Source organism: Candoia aspera, chromosome 4 (assembly GCF_035149785.1).
Source record: "Candoia aspera isolate rCanAsp1 chromosome 4, rCanAsp1.hap2, whole genome shotgun sequence".
In the NCBI taxonomy this organism is placed as follows: Eukaryota; Metazoa; Chordata; class Lepidosauria; order Squamata; family Boidae; genus Candoia; species Candoia aspera.
The window spans coordinates 51,567,677-51,583,136 of NC_086156.1; the positions used below are offsets into that span (position 1 = coordinate 51,567,677).

At 39.5% G+C, this 15,460-nt stretch overlaps 1 protein-coding gene across 1 annotated transcript; it reads right to left on the reverse strand.

The window, feature by feature from the left end:
• Window positions 1–8,589: 8,589 nt before the first annotated feature.
• On the reverse strand, window positions 8,590–15,276 carry LOC134498018 (CX3C chemokine receptor 1-like). The gene is made up of 2 exons (XM_063304128.1): window positions 15,134–15,276; window positions 8,590–9,959 (listed from the first exon to the last, which is right to left on the reverse strand). Exon 2 carries the CDS (start codon window positions 9,945–9,947, stop codon window positions 8,883–8,885), a length of 1,065 nt encoding a protein of 354 aa, XP_063160198.1. The 5' UTR covers window positions 9,948–9,959; window positions 15,134–15,276; the 3' UTR covers window positions 8,590–8,882.
• Between the last annotated feature and the right edge of the window lie 184 nt (window positions 15,277–15,460).

The following is a 15,460-nucleotide window of genomic DNA, read 5'->3' on the forward strand; positions in this document are numbered from 1 at the left end:
AAATATGGTGTGCTGCAGCTCCCAAACAACGTATTATATTAACTCAAACCAGGAAGGGAAAATCAAGTGCGTATGCTGAATTCATGGCAGTATTGATGGTTTTAGAGCATGCTATTCTGAAATAGAGCAAATGGTGTCTGTTTACCCTGACTGATTGGCAGTGTTCAAAGGTTCTACTCAAGTTTTACACAACCAAGTAGCAGACCGATTAGCTCAAGTGTGGGCTGTAATACCAGAATCAGATCAGGAAGAACAAATACTGATCTTTGCCAGGTGGGCTCATGAAAAATTTTGGCATCGGGCACTACCGCTACTAGACAATGGGCAGAGGGGTATTCCAGAAGGAAATTCCAAGTTCAGACAGAGGGGAATTCCAGGTTCAGCTGACACTACAAATACTTGTGAACATTTTAAAGCTTATATCTGTTCCCCTGTCTGAAGTCCCCATGAGATATTTAAAGCAAGGAGATAAACCCAGAAAAATTTAGCAGTTAAGATTTCACTAGTGTCACGTGCATATGGGCACAATTAAAAACAGATGCCCCTAAAATAACTGACAACAGCGCAGTCTGAAAAGAGGAAGTATCCTGGGTAGACGGCAATATCCACCAGTCACTGGTGAGAAATGTCATTGTAAAGTGTAATGCATTTGAATTAGTACTGGCTATTATATGGCAATCCCTTACAAAAGTAGAAATCTTGGCTCAGAAGTGAAGGAATTGCATTTCACGCCTCCCGTGGGCTTTAATGTCACTTCACTTGCCCAAACGTTATGGGAAAGTGATGTGGTACAAGCCAAATTGTGGAAATTAGCTCCACACATAAGCAGGAGTAATGTTAAAAATTCAACACGGAGTTAGTTAGAATGATATATGATACTGAAAATCTCACTGGCCATCATTGATGGGACATTTTTTCGGGTGAGAAGCTATCAGAATGCTATATGCAGTCCATCTTCCATTAAGCTCTCAGATCAGAGAGATACAGATGCTACATTATGTCATGCCTCTATCTATGGAGTTTTACATGATTTCCATCCCCGTCTTTAAGGGGGAGAATTTCTTTTTTTTAAAATAAATTTTATTAAAAGTTTTACAAGTAACATAAAAACTAACACAAACTAATAAAGGGTGGGAGGGGGGGAGGGAGGGAGGGAGGGAGGAAACAAAAGGAAGGAACAAAAAGAAATAGAAAGAAAATGCTTCTGATTTCCTCTGCAGCAAATATAAGTACAATTACAAAATCAACCCTTACTCCATGATTACAAAACAAAAGCTCACTTTTTCTATTACCCAGTTTTTTTTCTAATCATTAAAACCACAAATCATAAGTCCATTTTGTTCTGTTTCATGCAAAAAGTCTATAAGGCGTTTCCAGTCAACCATAAATGTAGTATTGTTTTTTCTCTAATCAAAGAAGTTAATTTGGCCATCTTCGCAAGTTCCACCATCTTCACCAGCCGTTCCTCCATTGTGGGTAGTATCAAACTTTTCCACTTTTTAGCATATAGTAGTCTTGCTGCAGTTATCGTATATAAAAGGAGGGGGAGAATTTCTCTATTTTTACTCTCTGCAGTATTTTTCAGCTACACTGACCACCAGGAGGCACCAATTTCATTCTTCACTCCAGCTGCCACAGCAATGTGCAACTGCAGTTACAGCTACTGGGGAAGGCGCCTCCTGATTGCAAAAGTGGCAGCAAGCAATGGACCACTGCACATAATAAGATGCTTTTAATGTGTGACAAACCTCTAGTTTTTTTGGAATGGCACAACAGGGCCTCCTTAAAGCCTCTGTAAAGTTGACTCCATGCTGAGAGACCTGAATAAATGGAATTCAGCCTATTTTCCCCATCAAAACCTCTGCCCTGTACAGTAGAGGCCCTGCCTTTCACTTATACAAAGGCAGAACTGGTGAAAAATAGACGGTATTTCTTCATTCCACCAAGGTTGTTTAGGAAGATGGGTTTTAAGTTCTAGATAATTTCTTACTTGCTGGCTAGATCCAGGGTCATTATAGAAGGAGAATGGGCAAAGCAACAATCATTCTGCTGAAAGAGATTGGCTTTCAATTATCCTCTACAGTCTATGAAATCGAGGTTACTGCTTAAGAAAGGAAGAGAAAGAGAAAGAGAAAAAAGAGAAGGAGGAGGAGAAAACAGGTGCAAGAAAGGAGCACCTATTAACCTCCAAGCAGGATATCCAGCTGATTTGTTCCAATGAACTTTCAACCTATGCTGACTCCCTTGCCCAATACATTAAACCTACTTATGGGTTTATAAGCACAATGTTCATGTGCTTCTTGCATCAAAATACTCATTTTCAGCAATAGTGATCAGAAGACCACAGAGAAGAGGTCACATGTTAGGGGTCACATGTTACCATGAACTGCAGGTTGTACATCCCTGTTCTTTCAAAGAGAAGCCATCCCAAAAGAAAGCATCATCCAGTTCTGCTATCCCTGGTGTAGTGTCCATGGGCAGCAAATGTCCAGTGGATATCTCCTTTGGCACTTTTCAGGTTTTCTGCCCCCCACTCTAAAAAACCCAACCCTGTAATTTAAATCCCTCTACTTTTCTTTAGCTTTTTGAATGCTTAAACTTAAGATATGTGTGACATCAGTAGGCATCAGTATGTTCAGAGATCTCTACCTTGGCAGAGCCCTTCCCTAAACCCACTAAACCCACTTGCTCTATTTTTTTTTTTTAAAAATACTTTCAACTTTAAGCATTGCAGTATTTAAAAGCTGGCATGCTGCAAAGGGATGCACCAGTCACCAGGATCACCATATTTTCTGATATTACTACCAGGTATTACATGGATCCCATCAATGTCCTTAGGAAAAAAGTGGTGAATGGCTGCAGTCCAGTGCTTTGTGTGTGAGACATGTACCAAGAAAAAAAGAAGTAAATAACTTGGGGGACTAAAGAGAATTGAAGAGAGCACCTTATTGCTTTGCCTTCTGGCAAATTTGTGTTTTGTGGCAGATCACATTCATTGTGGCAATGATTGTGTGAATGAGCAAGCTCCTATGATAGCTGTTTTCTTTAAGCTTATAATTTGCTCTCATCATCAGAATGTTAAATATTCCCTATGGAAGGAGGAACCTACCCCATTCCTCTGATCCAGAAAGGTTAGGGATGTGGCCATTGATTACCGGATCTGAGCTGTAGAAATCTGGATGATTGATACAGACACTGAAAACCTTTTGGGGTTTTTTGTGCTGACATGTTGTGGCTGTCCAGACTTTTGCAGCCCAAATCTGGTGGCTCTAAGGTAGGTTACTTGACAGGTTGCTTTTCTTTGAGTTTATCTTCTGATAAATATAGGTGGTGTCCTCTGTTAATGACCCCTCATTCAGTGACCATTCAAACTTGTGGAATTCATTACCACAAGATGAGGTGATGCCACTAACTTGGCTTTAAAAAGGGATTGGATAAATTCATGGAAGCCAGATCTATGAAGAGCCATTAGTCTTGAATTTCATATTACTTCTGTGCTGAGGCATCCTGTGTCAAAATACCAGTTGTACGGGAACAATGGTGGAAGAAGATTATGTCTCCATACCCTGCTTATGAGTATCCCAAAAGCATCTGGCTGGCCATTGTGAGAAAAAAAAATGCTGGTTTAAGATGGGTCTTGGTTTGATCCATCTGGGCTATTCTTATGCTGGTTCTGTCTAGCATTTAAACTCCATATATTCAATATTTGAAGAGAGTTTATATTAAAATATATTGTCAGCTTGTAAGGTACCACAATACACTGTTATTTTTGTAGCAGTAGACTGGTATAACTATCAGTCACTAGATAACGCTAGATGAAAGGCTTGTTTCACTTCTGAAGTTCAGACTGAGCTCTGACCACAAGGTTTCCTCTGTCTTTCCACCGTGGTGTTTCCTTGGAGCCCACCAATGAGATTGTGTAATCTCTTTTGAAACTTAATGGCATGCTTGTTCCTTCCCTCTTCTGAAGGTTAGTTGTAAGTTCCTTCATGCATATGAAGAAAGAACAACAAGGCTGATGGGGAACTGGAATCCAAACCTTGGGAAGAGAAGCTGAGGAAACTGTGTTTAAACCTGAGAAAGGGCACAGATGAGAGATATGATAGCATTTTTCAAAGATCGATTCTCTATCATTCCAGAGTGTAGGACACAAAATAATGGCATTAGATTACCAGAAGGCAGATATTGGCTGAATGTTAGAAAAAAATTCCCACAGGTAGTCCTCGACTTATGACCACAATTGGGTGCAAAAAGTAGCCTCAGAGCCGCAGCGCAGCATGAAACCTGGCCCCAGCCAGGCCCAGCAACCTGGGCACGCCTTGTCAGCAGCAGGAGCAAGAATATGGCAAAGTCATCTGGAGTGGGGGAGCACAGGGCGGCGGGGGGCCAAAAGGGCATAGATGTGGGGAGAGATGTGGGTGGGGGGGGGGAATTGAAGCACCCCTGTGGTTGTAAGTGTGGGTGGGCTGCCAAGCGCTCTAATTCTGATCGCATGGCTTTGGGGGAACTGTAACGGCCATAACTTCAGGCACGAGTCATAACTCCCTTTGTTCAGCACTGTTGTAACTTTGAATGATTGCTGAATGGTTGTATTTCGAGGACTATCTGTAATGGAAAAAGTGCAAATGATTGAAGAAGACACTGAACCATTTGTCTCTGGATATGTTAAGGTAGCCATCATGAAAACTATATGTCCATGAAGTCTGCGGGACTCAAGCTCAATTTTATTTTATTTTTTAAAATCTTTTTGATAGTTGCTAGCTATTGTTAGTCTAATAATTCTATTCTCCTGGACTAAGGTATGCAAGTCTTACAAACAGAAATTTGAGAACTATAATAAAGAGCAAAGGACTGTGAGTTTTATAGCTGGCTAGCAAGAAGCACTAAACATTTACAGCATTTTTGCTACACTTCCTCAACCCAGTTCCTTGTGATCCCCGTACCCTAACCCTTGCAGGTTGGCTGGGGAAGTGAGAGTTGTAGTTCTCAGCATGTGGAAAGACTGTTCTAGAATTCTCATTGGAGGTAACAAAAATCCTGAATCTGATGGGGACACAAGAATGGGTGAGGCTCTTTTATGATTTTGCGCCTGAAGAAACTTTACAGTACAGCCCTATAGCTACTTGACTGCTTCTTTATACTCAGCATGTACATCTCTGGAAGAATTACATGATTTAACATAACATCCAGCTTTTGCCAGTACATAAACCTTGAAACTGCTTGCCCTTAAGTCATCTACTTCCAGGGACGTGGGAGCCCTAAGAAACTATTTTCATGACCCAAGCAATATTTAAATTAAATGTAAATTTAAACTGCATTTTCTGGAAATGCTAAAAAACTTGAAAGAGAGAAGCAGTTGAAATATTAAAAGGAACTAAAGAGAAACTGTTAGGCAATCAAACTTTCTAGATCTCATTTTGGAAGTTTAGCTGGGGCATGTATTCATTGCAATCTCAAAACTATAATTAGTTTAATTAAAATCAAAGTCAGAATGCTGAGCTGATAACACACCAGGTACAGTATGTTTGTGCTGTGGTTATGTGCAAGTGGGGAAAGGCTTATAATCAGGTTTGTTGGAGAGGCTGGGGCAAGTTAAGGCCTCCTTAAAGTGGCTGATAGCGGTGGAGAGACACCAACTTGTCTCCTGTGGAGGGACCAAGATAAAAATCTCCCTCAGACTCTGATTTGGATGGGTAGGAAAACAGACTTTAATGTCCTTCTGAGTTATTTCTCCAACAGATGAACAGCAGCTTTGAATACGATGGCATGGAGGTAAAAGCTTAAAGTTACTACCTTTGGCATATAGTGCAGTGAGAAGTATGAACAGGTGGGTGTATGTGTGTGTATATGCAAGAGATGGAATAACCATGAACAGAATACACATGTAATTCCTGGTCCCATGGACTGCTGTCCACCCACTTCCAGCTCTTCCTATTTGTGTGCCCTCCTGAGGTTTCCGTGGGGCCCAATATGGCCCTTACTCTAGCCATATTTCTAACTGTTGATACAAGACCTCCTCTTACATTACAGCACTGGGATAAATAGCTTCAAAAGGATAATTAATTCATGGCTGAAGGATTCATCAGTAGATTCAGACATGCTGGCTGCATGAGAGCTGCATGTTTAGAGGTTACAGTTTGGATGAGAAATCATAGGAGGACAGCCGTGTTAGTCTATGGTGGCATAAAAAAATCAGGAATCTGGCAGCACTTTTTCTAACAAATTGTATTAGAAGGCATAAGCTCTTGTGAGCTGCAGCTCGCTTCACTGGATGCCTAGAAAGGCTGCATCAGGTGTATGGATTACCTTATATTACAAGGAACTTACCAATTAACAACTAATGTGTTAAAAGCTTTTTCTCAACCTTTTGACCCTGGAGGAACCCTGGAAATATTTTTTCAGGCCCTGGGGAACCTCTGCACATTCAGGCTCAAATATAGACCAGAAGTTACAAAATTATTACATTTGTTTCATGTGTAGGCCTGTATGTATGCATTAATAATGTTCTTAAACTAAAAATAAAGAATGAAACTTACCTCTTTAATGTGAAGTTGCCTGAATTTGAAATAATTTTTTAAACAAATTGTGATCTCCCAGGGAACCCCTAGTGACCTCTCGTGGAATCCTGGCTGAGAAACCCTGGTCTGGAACCTTTTGATGTTTATGAGTTCATCAATTTCTTGCTCAACTGTGCTGTTGAAGTCATGCTTTTCACATGTACCTGCAGCTGTATAACCAACCTATCTTCCCCTCCCTTCCTCCCCTTTCAAAAACAGAAGTGGTTAAACTGTTAGCTGTATTTAGGTGTTTCCTTTGCAGAGACAGAACTTTCTTAACAAGCTGATTTTTTTTCTCCTTTTATAACTTGTGGTACAGTTATAGCAGGACTGGGTCTTCTGCCTTTGCCAGAAGAAATCTTCCTTTTTCATCAAAGTTGGACAATTTATGAGACCAATTGTATAGAATGTTTTTTTTTAAATTGCTGGCTCAACTTCTTCCTTTTTTCTTTCTCTCTTTTTTCCTATTTTAGGAAAACATATAACTTCAAAATATCTTATTGTCTGATTACAAAGAAGTAATCTTAATTAATATAGTGGGAGTCTTAGAGCAATGCTGCAAAACCCTATAGTTGTTGCTCTCCCACACTTCTCAGCATCCACTACTAAAATAACCAGTGGCGTGAAATACTCAGAATTGAAGTTTGACAACTTCTGAAAGAAAGAAGTTCTGAGACTTCCAATGGGATTCTGAGCTCTGTGGGCAAAACTGGCATCGTGGCAGTTGTTTCGGGCTCAGGCTGGTTTCTCCTGAAGCCCAGGAACTTTTTTCTGGATCAAGGAAAATGCCAGAATTGACCCATTTGTACTCCAGATGGTGAGTTGCAGCCAGGAGATCGTAAACAGTGTTTGCGATCGATGGGTAAGGCTTTGCCGGGAGGCTGGGACGTCACCGTTTCCAAGCCACGCTGCAGCCTTAAACGGACACTAAGAACGGCCACCCCAGGTCTAAAGCACCCAATTTATTTATTTATTTTTTCAAGTACTTATACCTTAAGAGAGTCTTTCTACATTAAGGAGAAATGATCTCTCTTGGTGCTTATTGTTATTTCTGTGATTAATTAAAAAAAAAAAAGCTTTGGATTTTGCTTTCTATCCAATACTAAGGAGGGTTGAGAGTATGTTATCATCTCCCTGTTATTATTTTTGTGCTGATTTTGAAGTTTTTAACTTTTTTTCTTACACGTTGAATCTGCCGTTCTGAATTTTTATTTTCCTGCCACTACTTGCTCTGGGAACTGTTATCTTAATTCACTTCGGAAATTTTCCATTACCTTTCACTAATCTGTTTTAGTAAGTGTATTTACAGTGAAGCCTAGTTTAGTATACTTAAGTTGAGTCAGTGTAACATAACTACTTTATTCATGGAAGTCATGAGGGTCAAGGCTATTAGTCTTGATGGCAGTGCCATTGCCTCTGAAGGCCACCTGCTGGAAGACTAGTGGGCTTCCTTTGCAGTTGGCTGACCATTATGAGGACAAACTGATGTACTAGATGTGCCAGGGGTCTGATCCAACAGGGCACTGCTTATATTCTTTGCTAGAAATATTTAAACAGAGGCTGGATGGCCATTTGTTGGAGATGCTCTAGTGTTGGATTCTTGAATTTGGTAGGGATTTGGATTTAATAATTGCTAAGGTCTTTTCCAACCCTAACTTTCTATGAGTCTGTGAAACATCTACCGGATTATGTGTATGTATGATCCAAATACAGCCTGTCCTTTCCTTTGCAATGGTTAAACTCTTGTTCTTGAGGACACAAATGAGTGGGAAAAGAGGGTAGTGGAAACAGGGTACGGTACCAAATTCTTCAGTTGTTTACAATAGTACCAAGAACTGCTGAATAGCAAGCCATTATAGCTCTGTTGTGTAGTAATTCTTCACATCCCTCTACTTATGTGAAGTGCTCTAAGCAGCCAGAGGTTCCAATATAAAATTTTCTCCCTCGGAATATGTTAACAAAAGAAATAGTGGAAAACAAGGATGCTTAAACAATTTTCGGGAGAGATGGGTGGTGATAGAAATTTGAAAAATAAATAAACAAACAATATAGAATTTATTGGTTATTAATTTGAGCTGTTTGCATTCATCATAAAAGTGGGGCCCCAAACTGATACCTAAAGCAGGAATGTAGAACAATATTATTTCATATGTTTATATTTCTGGCTTTAAATATAATACTTGAAATATAGTCCCATAACTATGGTACATAAAAGCTGTTGTTGTGCTAAGAATATTGAGAAAATTAAAGCCTATGTTTATAGTTTGGATAAAATAGCCCAGCATTCAGTATGCCCAATATTTAGTCCTATGTAACTGTTAACAGTCAAAGAAGGAAAGACGCATCTTGGTCACTGGTGTTCTGGGTCTGATTGCTGGTCACAGCAAACTCTGAAATAGGAGTGGACACTCCACTGCGATACTGGCTACAAGGCCCACAGGCACATGTGAATGAAATGCATCTGAGAGCCAAGTGGGAAAGCTGCTTTCTGAATTTTTCACCAGCAAAAACATAGATGATTGGATTAAGACAGCAGTGGCTGAAAGCTAGTGGCTCAGTCACTTGTATGGCATAATCCAGAAGCCTTAAGGAACTGCAATCTTTGAAGAAGTCAAAGTACTGTAACATCTGCAGAAAAAGTGAAATGTGGTATGGAGTCCAGAAGAGAAAAAATACAATTACCACAAGTAAAATCACTTTCATAGCTTTTTTTTTGTGGTGATTTTTGCAGGACAGCAGTGTTCTGATGATCTGCAGATAGCAGAAGCTTATGATGCACAGTGGGAGAAGAAGTCCAATGATATTTATTTCAATATACTTGAAAACAAGCCAGATTTTTTTAAGGTGTTCTGGATACAATGAAGTACAATTGCTCTCAGACTTTTGGATGAATACAAAGTGGGGGCTTGCAAAGAAAACTGCCAGGGTCCATATTGAAACACTAGTAAGATATCCATAGGTAACTGTCCTGGCTTTTATAATGCGTGTTGCCCAGACAATAGCCAGGTATCTGTCAATGCTTATGATGGTGATGAAAAATATGCCAGCAAATAAGCCCACAGAATAGAAAGAGGAAACTATCTGGCATGCAATGTTCCCAAGTGTCCAACCATGTATAATATAAGAAGCCCAAAAAGGAAGAGAAATCACAAAGAGAAGATCAGAGATGGCCAAATTCAGGAAAAAAATATCAGTGATGCTCTTCTGGTACCTGGCTTTCAGAATGGTAAGAAGCACCAGGAAATTTCCTACCAGCCCAATGCTGAACACCAGGGCGTACAATATAGGCAGAAAGACTTGTCCATATATCTGGATGTCCGTTTTATCACATGGAACGGCAATTTCCTCATAGACAAATGCAGAGGTTACTTCAATATCTTCTTCAGTCATGGTGAATATATGCTTGAAATAAAAATATAAATGAGAAACAAAGTTAGGCATAGAGACATACACAGAACTAGTAGGAATCCTACGTTACAGAGCTCTTCAGAAACATTAGCGAGCCATTTTTAACCTTTCTTTCATGGACATACATGCAAGGAAACAAAAGTTACTGAATCAAACTTAATTTCACAAGTTAAATGCTCAGGTACTTGTTCTGGAATAAATTGCACTGCACTTGATGGGACTTATTTTTGAGGAAAATATAAAGGAAAATGCCATAAATCAGACAGATTTATGGATCTAGTTACACTTACATGTTGGATTTAGTTACACTTACATTTAGTTACTTAGTTATTTAGTAAGGATTTAGTTACACTTACATTTTGCAGGGCTGTGTTTCATGTTTTAGGCTGGACAATGTTTGGGTGGCCAAGGGTTGTATTTAACTTGTTAGTGTGTGCAAGGATTGTAGTGAGCAGAGTCATGACATGAAATAGGAAAGGACATGTCACATATATGGACATGGCTAGGACTTTGTGTTTCTTTCTTTCTTTTCATTGGTGGGAAGAATTGATAAAAAACAACAATATTTAGATCATGGCAGGGTGAGTTATATTACAGTATGTCCTGTCCTCAAAGTCATGGCAAACTGCTAATGATTTGGGGCCATTGTGGTTGAAGACTGGGGCATAAAAAGAGCTGGGGACCACAAATGGCCAGAGGGCCTCAGGCGGATGACTTCTCTTTTAGCTCCTTCCACTAGATTATATTGTGACTGCTGTTTTTGTAGCTTCACCAATGTTCATTTCTTATGTTATGAAAATAATAGGTAATATAATATTCCAGCAGGTAGCATGTCTAGTCAACCTTGGCTAATCTTGAACAATGCAGCAGCGTTGGGCTTGGTTAATACTGGATGGGAGACACTCAGGGAATCCCAAGGCCATAGTGTGGACTGGGAAGGCAAAAACAACATCCCAGAAGAAGGCAGTGGCAATTGACTTTTATATTGCTGCCAACAAAATAAAAAAAATGACATGGATACACTGTACGTATGTATGTGTATTTTATATTTATATATATTTTATATTTTATATATATAAAAACACTGGTGAAAATGCAAAGTTTAGACACACACATTTAAGTAAGGATCAAAAGGATATCTGTATTGTGCAGTAAGTGCCATAAATACACTTTTTTTCTTTGCATCCTCTAAAGTGGGATGGGTAACATATGGCCCTTTGGAAATTGTTACATTTCTTAAGTCTTAGCCAACTGGGTCAGCGGATGGGGATGATGGGAGGTGCAGCACACTGGCCTTACAGTTTTGTGTCATTTCTCTGTTCCTGGCCTGTCCCAAAGTCTCCTGCTTCTTGAGATGAAGCAGCAGGAAACCCCTAGTCAAGATGCATAAGACCTAAGGTGAGTCAAGCTATTTGTGCTTAAAGCAGAAGATTTCACAAATGTCACTCCTCCCCCCAAGCAATAGAAATACAATACTCATAAATTTTAGAAGGTAAATATGCAGTGTCAAACTCAACTTCTATTAGTTTCACAGGCTTATCCATGCAGTTTTCTTGGCTACGCTATGGATCTGATTAGCCACTGATTTCTCCCAAGATGTTTTTCAACTTCCCAATTTAGCCTACAGCCCTGGAATACTCTGGTGCTTTCCCATCCAAGTACACACCAGGTTCAACTCTGCTTAGCTTCTGAGGCCAGATATGGTCAGCGAGACACTGCTACTTAATGCGTTAAATGCTATTTGCTGCTTTTTATTGATACCACAAATCACCCCCTGATCATAGTTGGGAACCTTGGAGTTTGCCACTAGTTGTGTTAAGTTGGTTGTGTTACAGTTGGTTGCATTACAGTTGTGTTACAGTTGGTCTTGTTTTCCCACTAATTGCATTACAATTGCCTTGTTTTCTTTGTGGAGGAAATTTATGAAACAACATGGAAATAGAAAATCCCCATGCTCTAAAGTAGTACAGCCTAGCTATAGATATACTCTCTGAATAGGGTGATCATCACTAAAAAAGAAGATAAAAAGGGATGTAGATTTGTATCTAATTTGACTATGCTAATTGGTTATCCATGTGCTTCTCAGCCCCTCATTTCCTAGACCTTGCTGTTTTTTGCTAGCAAGAGTAAGTGTCAGGGCCAGCCTCGTTCCGAATAAGACACGGACTCACTTAATAGGGATTAAGGATTTCCGGTTTATTGAAATGGTACTGACAGAGAGAAAAACGGGAATGGGGGTGCGGTGGTGAGGTGCCCTGTTTATACCCTCTTGCGGGGTCCCGTGTTCCTCCACCCTTCATTGTCCCCAATCCCTCTTGATCGGTTTCTTGATGGCTGTGTGGGCGTTTTCCCGGTGGCTGTCCTTGTCCTCTTGGTTCAGGTGTGTCCTCCAGGGCACCAGGTGCGGCTTATCGCTGCTTATCTGAAGTCCTTCTATTCAGCTGCATATGATTCCATGGGTGTGGGTGCTTTGGGTGCTTGGTTTAAGCGCTGATTTAATTATCTCCTTCCTCTCTTTCTTAATGATCATGATCCACATCGTGAGGCTCTTTGTGCCTTGTAACGGGGTCATGACAGTAAGCATCCTGAGTGTTTGTATGGCCTTTTTGTTTTCTCTGGTGGTTCTTTTTCCCGCTTGTCCTGTTGGCTTCTACTAGGTGGCAGGTGCTGGAACTGAATTCATGAATTCTTCAAAAGAAGGAAGGGCCTTGAATCCAGTGTTCTGGTATCTAGTTCCAGTAGAAACACTGTGAGGGGTAAAAGGGTGGTTTGTGGTATCTATTCTTTTCCTGTTTTTGCCACTGGTAAACAGACTTCTCTGTTATTTCAAAATACAAAATAACAGAAGTGTCTTCTCTGCTGGCCAGGGGTCATGGCAACTGAAGTCAGTGGTAAGCTGTCAGTCTGTTAATAAAGGGACTATCCACAGTGCAGCAAAATAAAAGTTGGTGAGAAAAGTCTTTACTCGGGGTCTTGAAAAATAAGACATTCTGTTTCTTTTGCTGCTCTTCATCTGGAATCAAGATAGTCAGAGGGGCAGGAGAGATTAATGCCACCTCAACTTCTTCTTCAAGTGCTCCTTACTGGCATCTCTTATGCAGGACTAACCTGTATCCCTTGTGGCACCTGCCTTAGTTTCTTCACCCCTGTGGATGCAACCAGGCTGTTGTAAACAGATCCTTCCACAGAATTTCTCTCCACATTATCTCCATGGTTGCAATGTGATATGTTATCAAAAAAATATTTTAAACCAGGGATTTGCTATTCTCCCAAAATTTAACAAGAAGTTCCCTTAAGCCTTCTCTGGTATTAAAGCCCAACTCTTTTGGACAGCAACAGTACAGGGAAGGCCTGTGTTCACTGCTGATGAAAGCTCTCAAATGCCCTTCAGCTTGCTCCTTTAAAGTTGTCTGTCCTATAGAGGCTTTAGGCTACAACAGGTTCCCATGTTCCTTTGTTTAATGGTTTTACTTTGCCTAACGAGTCAAACACATAAGACATAAGACATCTAATAAAGAGCTTGCAGCAGAAGGCAAATGTCAAGGAAAAGAATGACTAACAGAAGAAGCTTGGATAGGATGGGCTTGTCCCTGCACTGATGGAGAGGAATTCCACAGCAGAGGCGTTTCCATCCTCAACGCCCCCACTATGTCCCTGGAAAGATCCACATATGATCCTTTGTGTCTTTGAAAGAGCCTTCAGCATACACTGAAAGCTGTCTCCAGGCTTTAAGGGGCTGTTATTAAATTATTAGTAAGATAATGGTGAAATACTACATTTCCATTACAGCTCAATAGATAGAGAGTGCTGTCATAAATAAGATGCAATGGAAAGGTAATGTTCCATCATTCATTTTGTAAGGCTTTTATTTTTCATAAAATAAAAACTACATATATTTAAGCTGATGAAGCTTAATATGTATGACATACTGTGCCACTTCCCTAAATACACCAATTCTGAATCAGATTTGATCAAATCATGACACTTCCAAAACAGGAAGCTGAGATTGGATTTATACAGGCAACTGTGTTTTCTTCAAGGAAATATAACTTTACATTCACTTTTGAATGTGAATGTACACTTTTGAATGTAAATATTTGAATGTATAAATTCTAAACAACTCCCAGCCAGCTGTATAAAAATCAGATGCATCAATAGTTTGATGGAGATTAGATGGGGATGGATGGGTGGGAAACAATTACAGTGTAATGATAGAGAACTCTAAGAAGAAGTCCACATTTTCACACAGATGCAGAGAAGTGCAGAAAAGACAGTGATTCCAGTCTCAAGTTTAAACATCCAAGCAATGTTTCGTATCATGTTTCACTATAACCCACAGAAGAAGAAGCAGACAAAGGCACAGCTACGAAGAAAAGGTGAAGGGAAAGTTCTCTACTTGCTTCCTCCAGATTCTTCATAGATGTGCACAGAGCACACACAGGCATAAATAAATAGAATAGTTATATTTTACTTTTATTTTGTAAAACTAGCAAACTGCAGAAAAAGAAACATAAGTCATATTAGATATAGTTCGGAAACAGTTATACATCAATGAAGTAGTATAATTTATTTTCTGCCCATGGATTGTAACACCAGAAAAGATCAGCTTCAGTCAAAACATCTAAATCGGCTTTCAATTTCAAATGATAAACATTTCATTATATAACATATAGGAATTAGCAGTATATAGACACTGTGGGTTGCACATTATACTTCAGTGATATCTTTGACAAATACTTTAACTTATTGCGCATGCAATCCAATATGAATCCATACTCCAAAATGTTATATAATTCCACTATTACATAATTCCACTATTAAAAACTTTAACAAGTATTTTGAAAAGCTGAAGACTGTAAGACTATTTTAAAACAGACATTTCCTTCAGCTTCTCTGAAGAAGAATATATCGCTATTAAGGCTCTTGTACTGTATGCAAGCAATGTATGTTCCTTGCTTCAGTACCCCTTGCTCCACTTGTATTCAATTTATAATCAATTAACTGTATGCAAGTTTATAGACAATTAATCAATTAAAGTATGATTAATCTGCTGAGTAGGATCAAGATTATGGGAGGTAGGTACTTTGGAGGTAGCCTCAGGGGGAAAAAATGGGTGGAAAACCCCTAGTTTTCTTTTTTGAGATATTGTACAGAGCTTCCAATCTTACCTTAAGCAGTTTTGTCTTGCTGTGAAAAAATATAGCTTTCAAATCTGGTTTGGATGAGCCTTTCACTTGCTTTAGCTTACAGCCAGCATTTATAGAAATGCTCTATTTCTCCATTGCAAAATCAGCATCGGAAACAAATTGCTTCCTCAAAAATCTTGCAATCACAAGCGTGGAGATGTTGGGTGCTGCATGCTTTTGTTGAGGTCTGGTATTTCCTGAAGTCTCATGAAAGCCTGTGTTTGGCTTTTTTTCTTTTTCTTTTTTGGAATCCTTGGATTTTCTCCGAAAAGAATGAGAAATTTTCAATTTAAAGATGAAAAGTTCTAA